This window comes from Pleurodeles waltl, chromosome 2_1 (assembly GCF_031143425.1).
Source record: "Pleurodeles waltl isolate 20211129_DDA chromosome 2_1, aPleWal1.hap1.20221129, whole genome shotgun sequence".
In the NCBI taxonomy this organism is placed as follows: Eukaryota; Metazoa; Chordata; class Amphibia; order Caudata; family Salamandridae; genus Pleurodeles; species Pleurodeles waltl.
In genome coordinates, this window is record NC_090438.1 from 316,353,263 (window position 1) to 316,372,797 (window position 19,535).

A 19,535-nucleotide genomic window follows, 5' to 3' on the forward strand; every position below is an offset into this window, starting at 1 on the left:
GGGTAAGAGTTGCTACATTGATCATCACCCCCCTGAGCTGCTTGGTTTGTTTTCATATTTGGGTTTCCAAAAGCCTTCTTTCTGGTAATGTTCACCTCTAGAGGTATTGGGGTGCCACTCTCGATCAGGCCGTTAGTTATTGTGGGAGATGGTAATGGAGAAGGCGATCTTAAAGTGAGTAACTCCGGATCTGTGACTGAGCACCAAGGCCCATATTTATACTTTTTTTGCGCCGCATTTGCGTCATTTTTTTACTCAAAATCAGTGCAAACGTACAAAATACAATTGCATTTTGTAAGTTTGTTCCGCTCTTGCATCAAAAAATGATGCAAATGCAGCGCAAAAAAAGTATAAATATGGGCCTAAGTGTTTTCTATCTATCTATCTATCTATCTATCTATCTATCTATCTATCTATCTATCTATCTATCTATCTATCTATCTATCTATCTATCTATCGATGACTTACTAGGAATACCCAGGGAGATTTTTGGCCCATCCTCCTCGACATCTAGACCATTTTGGCTCCCCAGATAAGATTTCAAGCTGCTCCCGCTTACTTCACTTTTATTTGGGGAAGATTGAATCTGAGGAGCACCTTGGGCAATTGGAATTGAGGGGATGGTAAACTCACCAGGGGCACTTAGCGACTCACATTGCTCCACTTTCTCCCCTTTTTCAAACGTTAAACTATTTTCGCTCTTTATTGGGGAAATAGGTTGGGGAAGACCTGCTTGGTCCTTGGAGGTGGAGAATATCGTCTCCACTGGATTCAGCAAGAAGTCAAATTTATATGGCATCATTGCTGCTTTGCCAAACATAAGAGATAATGGGGAAATCAGGGTCTGAAGTTCTTCCTCGTTATTTTTGGACCGCTTTAACTTCGCAATTGGAAACTTGGAGATTTTTGTTTCCTTTTGCTTCTTTTTGTTAATGGGTAAGATAACCTCTCTTTTCCTGAGAGCATTCTCCTGAATAGGAGAGCTTAATCCTTGGAAACTGTGTTTTCTGCTCTGGGCAGTTTACTGGCTCGTTGACACTGGGGAGAAGAATGCATTGCCTCACCTCGCTTCAGTCGTCGAGGGGCAGGAGCACAGAGAGGTTGTAAGTGGAGGGGAGTGGGGATAGAGGGAAGATGGAAGCAATATAGAGGTAAAATGATGAAATTGTCACTTCCTCTTGACCCTTCTGAAACCCCCTCAGGTCGAAAGTTGCACCCTTTTGATTAAAGCTGCTTCTGCAACCACAGCCTCAGGCACTTCACAGTTAGCTCCTGGCTCCTCCACACTTTGCATCCTGTTGATTCAATACAAGTTCCGAGGGCTCTGAGATCTCCGGGGGCTTTGTGGCCTATCTCCCCAGCACACAGTGCTGCACCTCCTCCACCTCAGGCCCTTTTCAGACCCGTTGCTCAACTCTTTCCGCCTCTATTACTCTATTGCTTCTGTCGAAAAGGCCTCAAAAACTCTAAAACTCTCACAGTGCAGCACTGCGTAATGCAGTAACGCAGTGATGCAGAGATATCCTCTATGACTGGTGCATAGTGAGCGCACAGATCACGTGAGGAACGGGAAACAGCCAAATTTGCTCAAATCAACGGGAGCAAGAGTGGGAGCAGGGCCTGGAGGATCGGAGGCAGTCCTGGCTGTCCTGGCAGACTACGCAGTCCTGGGCTGGTTAAAATATTGGCCCTCCCTGGCTAGCTACAGGGCCAACCACTAGCTGCTGGCTGACTGCTGACTGCAGCCTGTTGTAGGTACTTTTCCCCTCACCTCAGACTCTGTCTCTCTTGCGGTCTCAATCTTGGCCGTGCTATCAGGCACTCACATTATGACCGCGGCTCGAATCTGTCTTGTGACCTGGTAAGTACCTGGTAGAATCAACAATAGCAACCAGGAAATACAGCTGCTGAACCGATCTGCTTACTTCTCGCTGCCACTTGCTGCTTGCCTCTCACTCCCGGCTCCTTACTTGCACCCTGCTCCACCTGGTCCTTGCCCCTCAGGCTCTTGCACCTCGGGTCACTCCTCCAGCCACTCCTCAGAGCTCCTCAAACCTCGATAGACCCGCGTCCACTCACTCTCTCTCTCTGTCTCTCCTCGCGTCCTTACACCGGACCTTACACTGGGACTCACCTTGGGACTCACTTCAGGCTGCTCAGGCTGCTTTCGGGCTTTCTGGCTGCTTTTGGGAAGCTCTTTGGGCCTCAGACCTCAGGCTCCACGGGCCCCCTCGCCCTCAATGGAAAGCGTCACTCCACGCGTCTCTCTCCTCGCGCTCCCTGCTCTCCTCTCCTCACCGCTCCTCACCGCTCACCTCCTATTGCGGCTTACGTCATATGCTCTCCACTAGCCTTCTGTTCACATGGTACAGGAAGAAGCGATTTTGGAGATTGTCATTAGGATTTTCATCCACCCAATGCCCTAAAACAACATCAAATTGCAATAAATAGGACAATAGCACATGAGCACAAAACCCAGCATAACACATCACCACTGCCACAAAATATAATAAGGGTACACAATCTTTCTTGTCACACGTTACACTCTTAGAAGAATCCTGTTTTCATAATATGGTGGTAAAAGGTGTATGGAGCAAGCATTATCATACCACCAAGGAAATTGAATGGGGCCGTCAAAAATCTTTATGTTTTGTTTTCCGGACCCTTATCACTCTCTTTATCATTACAGTGCCTTATTTTGGTTATGACAAAGCCGACAGAAGCAAATGACAAGTGTATCTTTTTTCACTTTAGTAAAGTGGCACTACGACAATCAAGTGGAATGGATGAGACTGGCCATATTGTGTGGTACCTTGCTCTGTGTCTCCTGCTGGCATGGATTCTAGTTGGAGCAGCACTGTGCAAAGGAATAAAATCATCAGGAAAGGTAAGGTAGACAGTAATGACAGTACAATATTTTAAAACAATACTAAAATGATGGCAACTGAGATTAACCATACCAGGCCTAACCTTATAATTGTGTTAATTGTGTATGTACACCTTACATGAGGAGTTATCTGACTTTAGTGCTAGTTTATTGTACATGGTTTGCATTCTACTCTATTCAGATGTCTGCCGTTGCTATTCTCATACAAATACAATAGCTTATTGAATTTATATTATTTACAATCACATTAATTGGTTTGTGTAATCCCTTATTCCATGTACTGAATGATAGATCATCATAATCTTCTGCATTTCTGATTGTTATGCAATATGTTGCTTCATTTTTAAATACATAAATCATAATTTATATTAGTGAGATTGAGGCCTGGATTGGAAAAGAAACAGAACATAGCTAAATGGAGTAATTGATATAAGGTCATATACATAGTTCATTAGGCTCAAAGTTCTTCGAGTTAAGAGCATTTATCTCAGTGTATAACCTATACTAATGGTTTTCCAAATGTAAAACCTGCATAATTTGTGTCAGCCCCTAAATATTTGTGGCAAAAATGGGCCTCTAATTATCACCTCATTTATTACTCCAGTTTGGAAATATATCTTAGAGCAATATATTGAGCTTTTGCAGGTGTGTGTTTGGGCCACCATGAGTCATCCAGTGGGGAAGTGTTGTTTCCACAGATGATCAACTCTGTCTTGTCTAAGTTCAGTTTCAGGCATATGGATCTCATCCATTCAGCGATGTGAGACATGGAGTTGCGGAAGCTATCTCTGGGGATGGCATGAACTTTGGAGAGGGAGAGAATGAGTTATGTTTTGTCTGCGTATGAGATGATGTCTAGGCTGTGGGAATGAATAATCTCAGTTAATGGCCTCACGTAGGTTTTGAAAAGCATGGGGCTAAGAGAAGACCCCTGGGGTATGCTGCATTTGGTGCTCAGGTTCTGATGTGAACAGTGGGTGGCAGACTCTCTGGGTGCATCCCGCGAGGAATACTTGGATCCATTTGAGAGAGTTGTTTCGGATCCCAATGTGGTGGAGTCTGGAGGTGAGGGTTTAGTGGGAGATGGCGTTGAATGTGGCAAAGAGGTTGAGGAGGATCCGAGCCACTTTGTCTCCATGGTTGAGGAGGGTCCTGATGTCATCCGTCACGATGATGAGAGCGGTCTCAGTGCGATAGTTGGTGTGGAAGCCGCATTGGGAGGAGTCCAGAAAGTTGTGTCTTTCCAGGTTTTTGGGGAGCTGTTGATTGATGTTTTTTTGCAGGACCTTGGCTGGGAAGGTGAGCAAGGAAATAGGCCGATGGTTTTTGAGTTCACTGGGGTCGGCCTAGGGTTTCTTAAGGAGTGGCTTGATCTCTGCTTGCTTCCATGATTCAGGGATGGTGGTCGTCCTGATTGAGGTGTTAAAGATAGGGGTGAGAATGCTGCTGATTGACTTCTGGCCCAGTTGAAGATGTAGTGGGGGCGAGGGTCTCTGGGAGAGCCAGAGCGGGCTGTACTCATGAGGGCTGCAGTGTCCTGGATGGAAAGTGGCTTCCAGTCTGTGATCGGGTGGCTGGGGGGGTCATTCAACGGGGTCGGGAGGTAGTCGATGCTGGTGAGTTGGGGTTAAAGGTTTCTGTAGATGGCTGTGATTTTGTCATGGAAGTAATCGGCTAGTGAGTCGCAGAGGGCCTGAGAGGATTGGATTGTATTTTTGGTAGCTGCAGGGCGGGAGAATTGCTTGATGATCTTGAAGAGTTCCTTCGGGTGGTGAAAGCTTTCCTCTATGCAGCTGAGTAGGGTGATCTTTTTGGCTTCTCAGAGGTGAACATGGTATGAGTTGAGAGCTTCTTTGAAGGTGGTGTGGTCTGCTTGATCTCTACTGCTGCGCCAACACCTTTCTAGCCATTTGCATTCCCTCTTGAGTGAGCAGAGTTTGTGAGTTTACCTTCTTGCAGGCTTGTTGTCTCTTCTGGCGGTGGAGTTCCTAGTGGGGGCAACTTCGTTGGCACGGCTGAGGATCAATTCTGACAGCTTGTGGGAGTCTTGCTCCAGGTCGCCTGAAAGGATGGGTTTTCTGTAGTGAAGGGTGGTGGTAAATGTCCCCTTGAGAGCATTTTGTTTCTTTGTGAATTATGAGAAGATCATGCATGTGTAATTTACACATTTCCGGTTGTAAATAGCATTCGATGGCACAGATTTTAGAAAGATGTTAAGCAACTCAGCACAGCAACCGAAGTTTCTGTGCTACATTGCCTGAGGGAGAGAGCAGGAAAGTGCCATATCTACTAAAATATGGCACTGTCATGCTTTCTCCCTAGTCCTGCAGCACAATCAGGCTGCCAAGTACCACACACACCTTGGAACTGTAGTGCAAAGGTGTCTGTGTCGTGTCTAGCATAGGTGTTGAACTGAAGGGTACTCTTCTGATAAAAACGTATATGTTTAGACAAACTTTAAAACGTTTCCCACCTTGGTTTATGGTGTAGAGAGCAGCACACATGCAAAGTGGGAAAAATTAGAAGAAAAGCATTTTTCCTATTGAACACCAGCTTTAAAGAGGATTATTTTTTGTCAGAAAGCTCTCTCTGCTATTGTTAGTACATAGGGTTTTGCATCAAGATGAGTGGTTGCAAGGGTAACATGTTACACCCAGTCATGGCTCATGGGTCGCAGAAGGGGTGGGGCGGCGCATGCGGGGGGCATATTACATAATAAAAAATATTTTAAAAAACCTTACCTCGTGCCATGCTGGGCAGCTCCACTCCTCCGTCTCGCTGCAGACACTGGCTCCCAGCCAGCCCTGAGACCAATCCTGGCACTCCCACTGCGTTGCTGGGCTGGAGAGACTCTCTCTGCGCATTTGTGTTTGGCTGGGCCGAGAAGGCTTTCCAAGCATACATGTGCAGTGAGGGGGAGTGCTAAGCACTCGCTCTCATTGTGCATCGCCCCGTGGCCCCACCCCTTTCTCCCAAAGTTTATTATAGTTTTGGGGGAAAACTTTTGCAGCTGCCGCTGCTGGCAAGGGGGGTGACGCTCCTCCGCCCTTAAGGAAGAGCTGCCCCTAGTAACACCCACGGAAAACTTCTGTGACACAGTGTGATGCAGAGAAAGGCAAAGCACCCTTTGGCTTACTTTCAGACAACTTTTCAGCACCCGACAAGTTTTGTGCTGGAAAGTAAATCTAAAATAAACATTTTGAACAGGTTTGCATCACTTTTGTGATGCAGACCCATTTTAAAATATGTATCGGCCCAAATGAGTCGATTCCACTGAGCTCATAAACAATAAAACGTGTACATGCATTGTGAAAGCATAGCGCTCTTTACTCATATATATTTCGTTCACTTCCTTAAATTGTGGATAAATGTAAATAATATCACAAATTGTGAATTACAATCTTAGTTGTCCTGACTCTCACAGCCTGACGTGATCAGGATTATCTCTATTTTTGGTGTTTGATTCTTTTACCCATTGAAATAGGTCTCCTGTTCATACTGGGCAATATCCTGAAGCGAGAAATGATCCCTAAAACCCGTATCATCCCATTCCTAGTGTGTGCATTGGCATTTGTAAATATCTGACTTTATAGCTTTAAAAATATTAATTCGTTTATAAAAGAAAACTACAGTTTAAAAGCCTGCAGTGCAAGTGTGTGTCTGCCAAATGAGGTCAGAACAAAATGTTCTGCAGAACCGGTTCATCTCGCATTTTTTGACGATGTGAAGAGAAGAGCTGTTCTTCTGCAACAATGAAACCGCACATATTACCGATACCGACCTTGCCAAATATTACACATATGAATGCATCGCGCTCTTTTTGAAGTAAAGAGCATAACCTCGAATTTCCGCAATTTGTCGGCGTAATACATATAGTTAGTTCGACTTGGTCCTAAAGGGCTGGGATCAACTTTACAGAGTAAAGAGGACACGAGGAGCTAGTACTGCATGGTTAGAGAAAGTGTCCAAGAATGTTTACATAATTCTTGAGTTACAATCACATTTGAAGAGGGGGAGCAAGGGAGTTAAAGTTTAAGAATTATGGGGCTGGCCTAGCCAGACAATTGGATCAATGGAAGATCAGTCGCAGCAGGGCTGCACTTGGATGCTCCAATAAGTGGAACGATGCAACAGTTACGTGAGCCGTACTCCTGGTGCCCTGGTATTTCCCGGGGTAATACTGCATCAGGACAAAACCGACATCGTCAAGTGTGATCCTTACTGTGCGCAATATTACATCTCCATTTCTAGCTGCAAAGTACAGAGGAATTAGAACTTTTTCCTCCCACAAATGTATAGTTTTTAACTTGATGAATTTGAGCAGGAGAAAATTGTGTGGTACTACCACATAATGAGTAATTACATTTCAGACACAAAGTCACAGTTGCGTCTGAATACGGATTAGAGCTGGACTCCCAATGAGACAAAAAAGTTTTTTAATATTTAGCCAAATTTCTGATTAAAATGTTGAACAAGTAAAAGGACAAGAAGGTCAATTTAAGATTATTCAATCAAGTCGTGTATATTCGATCTGAGTGGTTTGTTGGTTTATATGTCTCAGTCCTACCAAAATATTTTTTGTTGACAAAAGTGTTTTTTGTTTCCAATAATGTTTTCTGTCAGAGAAGGTATTTTCCCTAGCAGCTCACTACTAGAAAAAACACTGCTTCACAGCGTAATAAATTATTGGACTCCTTAGTATACTTTTGTTATTCTCTACCGGGAAAAGAAAGAGTGTGCATTTGCACAGCAGGCTCTTAGTCTGTTATGTTGATGTATGTACAAGGGTAACATGGGCCCGGATGGCGTCATTCCCATGTGAGTCTGAAAAACGTACAATCCTGCATATACTTTTACATTTTGTTCAATGAATTGGTCCTGTGGTTGACAACTACAAATGATTGAACAGCAATATTATTGACAAGATGATAATGCCTAAAAAGAATCAATAAAGTTTGATTCTTAGAGTTGACACGGGAGTGGTTCAGAAGCTAGTTTGGTAATCTAACCACCAGACCTAGATCAGAGTAGAACAAAGTGATGCAATTATCAGAAACGAGGTAAACTGTGCTAATAGATGATTTTTTAGCATCACTCTGAATCTGGAATTCAAGAAGTTTCCAAACTAAGATGAATTGGGTGTACATAGAAAAACAAACAGTCCTGCCATGAACATTCCTGTGACATCAAATCTGTGCATTGCATGTTGGTGTGGAGAAAAGAGGGGGGGTGGTTTGACCCTTTGATAACTGGAAATTGGTGGCTGCCACATTTGTCTCTTTCAATTATGTCACTTCCTGCAGTGTCACTTTCTGCACAGTGCACGATAGTAGGGGAGCAAATGTTGTCTTTGATCTCACGCTGTAAGGCTCCAAGATGGTGGAGGTCGCACTGTGCCACTTCTTCAATAGTGCTTCCTACAACATCACTTCCTGAAATGTCATTGGTTGGGCAGGCAAGGGAGGTTACTTTCAGCCCCAAGTCAGGTTTCATGGAGACATAGCTTATTCTAGAAAAAGTGGGTTGTTTGCCTAAAACTTTATACAAACCCCTCAAACTTTTCAGTTTGTTGGAAAATGTCACAGCATATTACCCCTCTGTTCTTGTATAGAATCAACTTAATTTCTGCACATAGTTTTTTTCAACCAATTAGACACTTTATTTGTTTATGGCATTTATAAAGCGCAACTATTACCACTCTTGTACCCTTGCTCTAAAGACAAAGAACAGACACCTGATGCTGCGCACGTAAATGCAATTCCAATAAGACAGAAATGTGATTATGAGGAAAAGCCAGGTCTGCAAGGCTTTCCTAAACTGTAACAAATCTGACGATCTTTTAATGGTCAAAGGCAGTTTATTCCATAGTTGAGCTGCTTTTACTGTGAAGGTCTGACTACCTCTGCGTTCTTTCAGAAACCTGTTAGCACACACCAGATTTCCGGTGCTCGAGCGGAGGCTCTTCCAGGAGTATAGCTTCTCAGTCCTTCTTGTAGCTGGGCCCCCGTCCTACCTTCAAGGTCCTTAAAGACAATACACATTGTCTTAAAAATAGCCTTCTGCTTGATTGGAAGCCAATGCAGATCTTTTCAAGGCTCAGCTGTGTGTCATCTACATAGGTGACCACTCTAGTGTTATGTGCCTTAATAAGGGAAATACGTGGTCTCATATATATGTTAATTAAATGGGGCTGATTGCAGAGCCGAGTTACTCCCTGAAAGGGGGGCAGAGCAACCACCTGACACCGCTTAGAAAGATAAAATTTCAGCCATTTTAATGCTATATCCCGTATACCTATTGAGGTTAATATGTCTAGGTAGGTATCATGGTTGACAGTGTCAAATGCAGCCGACAATTCAAGCATCACCAAGACTGTTGACTGACCACTGTGCACCCTCAACCTCAAAGCGTCCATAGCAACCAGAATTGCAGACTCAGTTCCATGTCCACATCTCAAGCCAAACTGTTCGTGTTCCAATAGAGAAAAGGCTTCTAGGACCTGAGACAGATTCATATTCACATATCGCTCCAGCAATTTCACCAGGAAAGGCAGTAGTGAGATGGGCCTATAGTTGTTAAGACCAATAGATCTGCAGCTGCTTTTTTTAAAGGGAGGTAACAATTGCCTTTTTCCATATGTGTGGTACCTCACCCTTCAGCAGGAACTGATTACAAATTTGTCAACTAAGAGGGAAGAGGTCATCACCAAACTCTTTCTATAGCTTGGGAATTAGAGGAGCTAGAGGTGAACCCGAGGAGGCTGACATGGCAATGAATTGAAAACATTCCTCTAATAAGGGGCCAAAGCTCTCTAGCCTATCCATATGGCACTCAGCTGTCTCTGAAGCAGTCTGAGTTATAGTGGCTCCTGGCTGGGAAGTGGTATCAATCTCTTACAAGATCTTACTAATTTTGGTTTTAAAAAAAAGTCAGCCACATCATCACATAATTCTTGTGAGTGTACAATGTGACGGAGAGCAGCCCTTCTAAGGAGACACTGGGCACATAGATCAATAATGTATTCATTATGCAAATATTCTACAAGGGTCTATCCAAAAAGGTAACCAACTCCAAAACCCTAACTTACCATGTTAATCTCTGAGATTCCATGTAAAAAAAAAAGAATCCAGAGCCCTCAACGCAAAGTGTAATACCAATCCACCCTTAACCATCTGTTGCCCTAATAAATGTTTTTCACAATAGGTCTGGCCTACTATGTTTTTTCATACCTGTTCAAAATAAACAGTTCAGACCTATGTCATCTGACATAACTTTTCCCAATGAACCAATCAAGCCTATCATCTTCCTTCATGATTGTTTTTTTGCTGCAACCAACAGATGCCTTCTTCATTGCACACAAGCTGAAACCATCAGTCATAAATTTACACATATGCACAAAAAAAACAGTTGGCAGAACAATATTCAACCACTCTATAATGGCCTAACAAGGATCATCCTGTTGCATATATTTAGCTCAGAGGGCCTAATTCACAAAGGTAAACATACACTTTTCTGTAGGGTTACATTGTTTTTGGTATTCACAAACTACGAGTTGATAGTAGTAAATAGAGTTGATAGTAGTAAATAGTAAGTTTACAACTGCAGAGACTCTGAAGCTTGGGTAGTGAACTTCACATATAAAAAGATAGGCCTGTCCTATTTTGTATGTGCAGAGTTCTCTGCCCCTACTGCAGAGTCTCTGCGGTCATAAACCTACTATTAATCTGCAGTTTATGAATACTAAAAGAAAGGAAAATTACACAAAAGTGTAAGGTTACCTTTGTGAATCAGACCCCAAGTGTTTGTCAGAGTGGGTAACAAAAAAAACGCGTGTCTTCTACAGTAATATGTGGGATTCGGTGTAAAACAATACTGCCTTTTAACACCATCTAATGACAGTCCACCCTTCAAAGCCTATGAGCTTTAACAATACTTTTCACAATAGGCTTACTGTCTTTGTCTTAACTTTTCATAACATACCAGACCTATGACAGCAGACATACATCTTTCCTAAGAACCATTCAGGTCCCTAGCCTTTATTATTGGTTTGTCACCTTAACCAATACATGCTTATTGAATTCTGCATAGGCTTTCCAAAAAAGGTAACCCTCAATCATACTATTAGAAAATTACAAATACACACACAAACACAGTGTGTAAAACAATATTAATTTTGTCCCAAGAGGGCAAACAAAGTATATCAAAGTGCAAAAAATATACAGAGGATGCGCCCCGTTGTCAGAGTCATGCGTTGTTTCCATAGAGCTGCAATGTGTGTCTTTGTGACGCGTCCAATTCACGCAGCAGTGGTGATGCATCGGTTGTACTTGAGTTTGAGCTGCACAGCAGAGGAGATGCATCAGTTCTGCTGGATCCACAGAGGTTGGTAGAGCACCTTATCACTATTGCAAAGGGCCCAGGACTGATTTGCCACCACTTTTCAAGGTAGTCTCTCAGATGGCAGAGTCCAGAGGCAAGGCTGTTGGAAGCCTGCTATGTCCCAGAGGCTTCAGGTCAGGAGGCCAGCCAACTAGCCCTTGAAGTCACTTTGGGTTCTGAGTCCAGGAGATGCAGGTCCAGTCCTTCCCTATCTAGACAAGAGAGCAGCATGCAACATGTTAGCACAGCAGGGCAGCAGGTCCTTCAGTCCAGCAGAGTGGCAGTGCTTGTATCAGCACAGCAGTCCATTTTCCTGGCAGAGTATCCACAGGTCCAGAACTGTACTGAAGAGCTGTCTGAGGTTGAGTATTGTACCTGGTTGTGCCTTAGAATTAAAAGAGAAGCTTATGGATGTTTACCTTGAAGTCCCCAAGCATCCTGCTTTCCCTGTGTTGGCTCCAGACTACAGATGTTATTAGTCCTGGTCCCTTGATATACCCTTTTAAAAAAGCTGTTGTCCAAAGATTTTCTTTTTCATTTGTGTTTTAGTATCATTACAGAAGTAGTTTAGCTTGGGTAACATTGCTAATCTGGGTCGATTTGTTCTGGACAGCATTTTTAAAAATGGCAGGTGTGCTGCAGTAATGATGTAATATTTCAGGAATCATGAGACCTATATACTTCACTTCGGTCTCATAACATAGGTTTTGAGGGACAAGTAGTCCTATAGAGACAGAAAAAAACTCCTCAGAGCAGCCCTTCCGCCATCTCCCAGAATGGTGGCTCTATAATGTGTTTAAGCCATCATATTGGTAATTTATTTGAACTATTGTTTTTGTTTTGGGTTTTCTATTGAATAATCACTGGACAGAAGAGAGTTAGAGATGATGCAGAAATATGAGAAGTTCACAAAAGATTGAAACTGATGGGTGAAGAGGATCAAGATTTTTTATTATTGTAACAAAAAAGTGCTACAAGTCATATACAATGAGAAAAAGCCTGGGAAACATATGTAAAACATAGCAGAAACCAGTGAATCACAACAAGAATCTGAGACTTCTGAGAAAGCGACGACAACCAAACCCAGTGCCCATCAACTTAGAAGATCAATGGCTACCCCTTGTCTACCTTCAACAACTGACCAGAAAGCAGAGGATCTTAAACATGGTATCCGTGGGTAGCCAGAACAAGGGCCAAAGGGATTGATGAAAGAACAAAGTACAGAGTATGTGAGTTTCAAAGGGCAAACATGTTTTTATCAGCAGCTAGTTTCTTCCAAGATTAAGTTTTCCGACGAATAGCCTATCTTTACTGTGAGGTGGTTATATTTGCAGCAAATTTGGATGCCCATCTGAACTGCATGCGAGCATATATTTGAAAATATGAATGTTGAATGCGTTCCCAGCAGCAACGTAACCGCCAGCCTTCAGTCAAGTTTGCACTCTTTGAAAAAGCAAATAAAGTTTTAAAGCCACACTTGAGTGCTGACTACAGGTTCACACTCAATGAGATCAGAGAAATAATGGTCGACATTGATGAAACTGTATTGATCCATAATAATGAAATTAAGACTTTTCTGGTGGCAATGTAGAATGACAGAATTTAGTTTTACCAGTCTAACAAAAAGAATGAGCCACTTATGGTGTTCTCAGCTTATGTGTCTCTTGAAGTTCTTGCTTCCAAAATAAAATCACAGGATGCAGTAAAATCAACATGGCCCATATTAAGAAACATCCTGAAAGATTTAGATTTTGGACTTACTGACAAATGTTGTGATGCTCCAGAGCTGCACAAATCATGGTAGTCAACAAGAGTGCCTGATGTTGTCTTAACATTTTTACATCATTGTTTAATATCAGCAAAACAAAACTGTTAGTGTTACAAATGGGGTCTCTAGTTGGTAGAGGTATATACCCTTGTCCAAGTAGGGGCCACAATCCTACTCAGGGTAAGTCACAACACAATCGAAATTATCCTGTGACCTCCCTCTGGTAGCTTGGCACTGAACAGTCAGGTTTAACTTAGAAGGCAATGTGTAAAGTATTTGTGCAATAAATCATACAGTAACATGGTGAAAACACCAGACCGGTTTAGAAAAATAGATAATATTTATCTGAATAGAATAAGGTCAAAGTGACAAAGATCCAATAGGCACAGCATTACTTTTAAAAGGTTCAAAAGAGTCTCAATCCTTAGAAATAAGCAGTTGTCTCTTTGTTATACACAGTACGTGGGATGTGTCAAAAATAATGGCGCATGGAGACCGCAGAGGAGGAGATGCATGGAAAAATAAGGTGTTGTGTCAGACTTTTCGACGTGGCACAGGCATTGCATCATTTCTTTCCACACTGCAAGGGGTTTGCGTCATTTTATGGCGCACAGTATTGGCGGTTCCTCACCATGATGTGAGGATATTTTTACACCCAGGGACGATGAGTTGAAAATCCTTGGTGCGCTGGAAGAAGGAACAGGTGCTGCGTTGATCCAGTAGGCGATGCGTCGAACTTCTCATCGCAAAGTAGGCGATTCGCTGAATTTCCATCCGGAAAGGCCAGGCTTCATCGTTCCGGATGACTGCAGTGATGACTCAGCCTCAATGCAGGCTTTGCATCAATTTCAGCAGATGTTGCATCGATTTTCGACACACAAGGAATTTCTTGAAGAGGTGAAGTCTTTGTTGGCTCTGAGACTTCAGAAACAGGAGGCAAACTCAATCCACTTTTGGGGAGGACAGAGTCCTTCAAGAAAAGTCAGAGGCCAGTATCTTTTCCCAACTTACCGCAGACTGCCAGGGTCATAATGAGGGCCAAAGTGTCTTGTGTCTTTTAAAAGCAAACAAAGTCTCTTTCAAGCACAAAGTACCTGGTTTGCGTGAAAAATCTCTGGAAAGAACCGCAGAGGAGGAGAAGCGTGGAAACAAAGGGGTGTGCGCCGATTTGTCGGGCCACACACGGCAATGCTTCGTTTAGTTTTCACGCCAGGATGGCTGTGTGTCGATTTCCAGCGCTCGTCGTGGATCCTCTTCAGGTTGCATGGTTTTCAGACACCCCAGGGATGGTGCGTGGATTTCCTGCGCTGGCAGGATGAAGTCGAATTTTCTACCGCATGGCAGGCGCTGCGTCGATTCCTCTCCGGAAATAAGTCTGCGTCGTTCCGGCTCGGCTGTGCATTGATTCAGTGGGTCGTGCATCGATTTTCTGGTCACTACGCTGGCACTGCGTTGATCTACTCGTTGCGAAGTCAGGCTGCGCCATTCCAGTTCGGCGTGTGGTGAAATTTTCACCGCAGTGCAGGCTGTGAGTCGTTTCTGGCAGGCTGTGCGTTGGATTTCACCGCACAAGGAGGCCTTCTTGAAGAGATGAAGTCTTTTTTGGTCCTGAGACTTCAGGGAACAGGGGGCAAGCTTTAGCCAAGCCGTTGGAGAGCACTTCTTCACCTCAGCCAGAGAGCAGCAAGGCAGCAGGGCAACAGCAAGGCAGCAGTCCTTCACAGAAAGCAGTCAGGTGAGTCCTTTGGGCTGCCAGACAGTTCTTCTTGGCAGGATGCAGATTCTGGTTACAAGTTTCTTCTCCAGGAAGTGTCTGAGTTGGTCGGGGCAGAGGCCCTGTTTATATACCCAAATGTGCTTTTGAAGTGGGGTAGGCTTAAAAGAGTGGCTTAGAAGTGCACCAGGTCCCCTTCCAGTTCAATCCTGTCTGCCAGGGTCCTAGTAGGGGGTGTGACAGTCCTTTGTGTGAGGGCAGGTCCTCCACCCTCCCAGCCCAGGAAGACCCATTCAAAATGCAGATGTATGCAGGTGAGGCTAAGTATCCTGTGTTTGGGGTGTGTCTGAGTGAATGCACAAGGAGCTGCCAATTAAACCCAACCAGACGTGGATTGTAAGGCACAGAAAGATGCAGAGAAATTCTCACTTTCTAAAAGTGGCATTTCTAAAATAGTAATATTAAATCCAACTTCACCAGTCAGCAGGATTTTATATCACCATTCTGGCCATCCTAAATATGACATTCCTACTCCTTTCAGATCAGCAGCTACCACTCAAACAATGTATGAGGGCAGCCCTAATGTCAGCTTATGGAGGGAGCAGGCCTCACAGCAGTGCAAAAATGAATTTATGAGTTTTACACTACCAGGACATGTAAACTACACAGGTACATGTCCTGCCTTTTGCCTACACAGCAACCTGCCCTATGGGCTACCTAGGGCATACCGTAGGGGTGTCTCATATGTAGAAAAAGGGGAGTTTTAGACTTGGCAAGTACATTTAAATGCCAAGTCGAATTGGCAGTGAAACTGCACAAACAGGCCTTGAATGGCAGGCCTGAGACAAGGTTATGGGACTACTGAAGTGGGTGGCACAATCAGTGCTGCAGGCCCACTAGTAACATTTAATCTACAGGTCCTGGGCACATATAGTGCACTGTACTAGGGACTTATAAGTAAATTAAATAGCCCAATTGGGTATGATCCAATGTTACCATGTTTAAAGGGAGAGAGCATATGCACTTTAGCACTGGTTAGAAGTGGTAAAGTGCGCAGAGTCTTAAAACCAGCAAAAACAGTATCTAAAAAAGTGGAGAGAAGCAGCCAAAAAGTTAGGGGTGACCACCCTAAGGCTGTCAGGTCTAACAGTTTTTAAGTGCAGACAAATGCTCACTTTCTAAAAGTGGCCTTTCGAAAATAGTAACATTAAGTCCAACCTCACCAATAAGCAGGATTTCCCATTACCATTCTGGCCATATTAAATATGACCTGGTTCCCGCTTTCAGGTCAGAATCTAACACTCAAACAGTATATGAGGGCAGTCCTAATGCTAGTTTATGAAAGGAGCTGACCTCACAGTAGTGGAAAACACATTTAGGAGTTTTTCACTACCAGGACATATAAAACACATATGTACATGTCCTGTCTTTTGCCTACAGAGAACCCTGCCCTATGGGTTACCTAGGGCCTACCTTGGGGGTGACTTATATAAGAAAAAGGGGAGTTTAAGGCTTGGCAAGTACTTTTAAATGGCAAGTCGAAGTGGCAATGAAACTGCACACACAGACATTGCAATTGCAGGCCTGAGACATGGTTAAGGGGCTACGTATGTGGGTGGCACAATCAGTGCTACAGGCCCACTAGTAGCATTTAATTTATATGCCCTGGACACATTTAGTGCACTTTTATAAGTAAACCAACTATGCCAAATGGGGATGTTTAAGGGAGAGAGCATGTGCACTTCAGCTCTGGTTAGCAGTGGTAATGTGTGCAGAGTCCTAAAACCAGCAGTCTCAGAAAAGTGGAAGGAGGCAGTCAAAAAGTTGGGAAATGACCACCCTAAGGCTACTGTCAGGTCTATCAATTAGAAACTAAAGTTTGTGAGTTTGGAACAGAAGCAGACAACATTGATGATGACTTTGACGATATTAGCAAAGAAGTGCTGTGCAACTGTACTGCCTTTTCCAAATCATGTTTTATGAATTATATCATGGCAAAAAGAATACTCCACTACACATGATGCCCACACAATCTATGGCAAGTGCAAAAGTAGAGAGCTAATAGCTTCAATTAACACAACTGATGTATCAACAAGTTATAATGACATAGACCGGAGCAAGAACTTGTTAGCAGCCCATGCTGTAAAATCTTGTGAATCCAACAGCACACCCCTTCCAAGTCACTTTACGAGGAAAGGATTTACAATTGCTCCTCTTGATAATTTTGATTTTGAAGAAAGCTCTTCTTAGTCTGGAATATCCAGCACACATGATACTGCCTTGGTGCTTTTTCATTCACTAGAAAACAAGCTGTGTCAGCTGTAGGCATAAACAAATGAAGCTGCAAACTTGTAACCCATCTGGCTTGCTAATATGTGCAAAATCTCTACAAACCATCAACAAGTCCCAATCTACCAGAAAGTTTCAAAGTGGCTGATGCATGGATCTTCTTCTACCTGATGCTGCTCCGTGGAATGGAATTCATACTCTGATCTCCCAGTATACCGTCCCACTGAAGAAGGTTGGGTTTTTACCAGTAATACCATCTCCAGTCACAAATTATGCAACAGTATACGCAGCTCTAAACAATTTCCAAAATGTGCATGTTCAGCTTGAAGACCAGCCTATCCTGCTCATTTTCTATGATGAAGGTGTTTTCCATATTGTAGCTAACATTTTTATGAACAATCCAGTAGAATTTGATGATCTTTATCCAATGATGGCATTTTCCACATGACAAAATTTGTGTTGCGGTGTGCAGGAAGTTATCTCAGTGGATTTAGCATAGACAATGCACCTATTGAGGCAGAAATCTTTTAAAGCAAAACTGTCCAGTCAGTATTGAGTGGAACTCATTATGTTAATTTGTTACAAGGTATGCTCATCTTATCTGAGGTTATAAAAACATTGTGTTGGAATGTTTTCTGGAATAAGAATGACAAGTCAGGTTTTGCAAATCGTATCTCAGAAGCGAACTAGGCACAACAAGCACTTCGTTCAAAAGACATGATGTGAAGCCAGGCAATGTTCTATGCATTCAGTTCAAAATCAGAAAACCTGAAAACCAAGTTTGTAGAGTTTGTCAAAGAATGTGAAGAAAAATCAGAACTTTGCAAGCACTGGGAAAATATTTTACACATGATAGCTCTAGTAAAAAACTTGTTGCATGCTGATCGGGAAGGTGATTGGGAGCTGCACGTGAAGACTGTGACATTACTAATTACTGTGTTTTGCAAATTTGATTGCATAAACTACTTGAGATATAGGTCCTGGTATTTGGAAAGAGTGAAGAAGCTAGAGGTGGAAATACCATTTCTCTACAGAATATTCATCCATAGACATTTTGTGGTGCAAAACAGAGAAAGAAGGTTCAATGCTGTGGATCCAGATATGAAACTGGAACAGACATTCCAGAGATCACAGAAAAGCTTCAAGGGAATTGTTGCTCATACATGTAAAAGTGAATATGTTGCTCAGTAGCACCTAGTTTACCATGAAGTCCTTTCTATTTTCAATGTTTTAAGAGAGATGACAAATTCAAAATGAATCGACCATTGTGAATCTGTTCTTCACCACGAACTTGTGGGAAAGAGAGGGGAATGTTTTAGTAAACATTTTGACATCTTTCATGACCCTATTGATGTACTCTGTAGGAGTAGTGTAAAAATATTGGCGCTACACCTGCAGAGTACATAGGGCCCCATTATAAAGAATTAATACCGGCTCCCCTAACTGGAGAACGCCCCCTTTCCATACATTATGCCGGGCGGAGGCATAGTGTAGCGCAAAAGATTACAGAGTGGCATGCATTGTGCCACTCTGTAAATATGGCGAGGGTCTTTTAGCCTCGTTGAGCCACAGTAACGTCAAAGTAAATTACGTTCATGTGGCGCAAGGTGGCACTGGGGGACTATAAATATGCTCCCTTGTGTTTGTGTGGAAAATTTGTTTTGATGGTCACACATTTGACGATCTTCAGTACAGTGAGTTCAAGAAATCAGTACTGCTAAGTGACCTTCCACCAACGTCATATTCTGTGAGTGGACACATTAAAAGAGCATTCTACTTGATCAGAATGTAAATGTTTTTGATCATAAAGCCGCTAACCAACAGGGGCCTCCAACCTTTTTCCTAGTAAAAGCTACTTATGTTCAATGAAGTTCATCCAGAGCTATAAATATTATTAGAACATTGGAATGTTGTTAGCTCCATTGAAAACAATGGAGAGCTGCAGGCTTTTACTGGCCGGTAAAAGCCCGCAGCGCCAACATTCCAATGTTCGCTTTGTTCACAGCAGCAGCTGTGAACAAAGCCTCACGGAGCCCGAGGGGATTTTAATCCCCTCGGGCTCCGTGAGCAATTAGTTTTTTTAAATAGAACATTCTGCCCTGAGTGGCAGAATGTTCTAATAGCCTTAGAACCCGCCGTAGCAGGCTCTACCGGCTATTAAAGGCCCTTTCCCTTGTTAAATGCCCTCGCCTTCGGCTCGGGCATTTAACGTGGGGAGCGAGCCTTTAATAGCCGGTAGAGCCCGCTACGGCGGGTTCTAAGGCTATATTAGAATTTTAATACTGACCACAACAGACAAGTTTACATGTTTGTTTTAAAGATACACTTTTTTTTGTTTTTGTAGGTTGGGCTGCACACAGGAGAGCTACTTATGAGTAGCTTGAGAGCTACTAGTAGCTTATGAGCTACTCGTTAAAGACCCCTAATACATGTACTTGCAAAACCTGTGCTACAAATATCAATATGCTCTTCTAAAATGTTCAACATTCTGCAAATCC

The 19,535-nt window shown here is 43.1% G+C and overlaps 1 protein-coding gene across 2 annotated transcripts in view; it reads left to right on the forward strand.

The window, feature by feature from the left end:
• Positions 1-19,535, forward strand: part of LOC138264458 (sodium- and chloride-dependent neutral and basic amino acid transporter B(0+)-like) — a 245,105-nt gene that overhangs the window by 117,666 nt on the left and 107,904 nt on the right. For both annotated transcript variants that reach the window (XM_069212544.1, XM_069212545.1), the window contains exon 6: positions 2,755-2,887. In XM_069212544.1, coding sequence (XP_069068645.1) covers positions 2,755-2,887 — 133 coding nt within the window. The remainder of the gene's footprint in view (positions 1-2,754; positions 2,888-19,535) is intronic.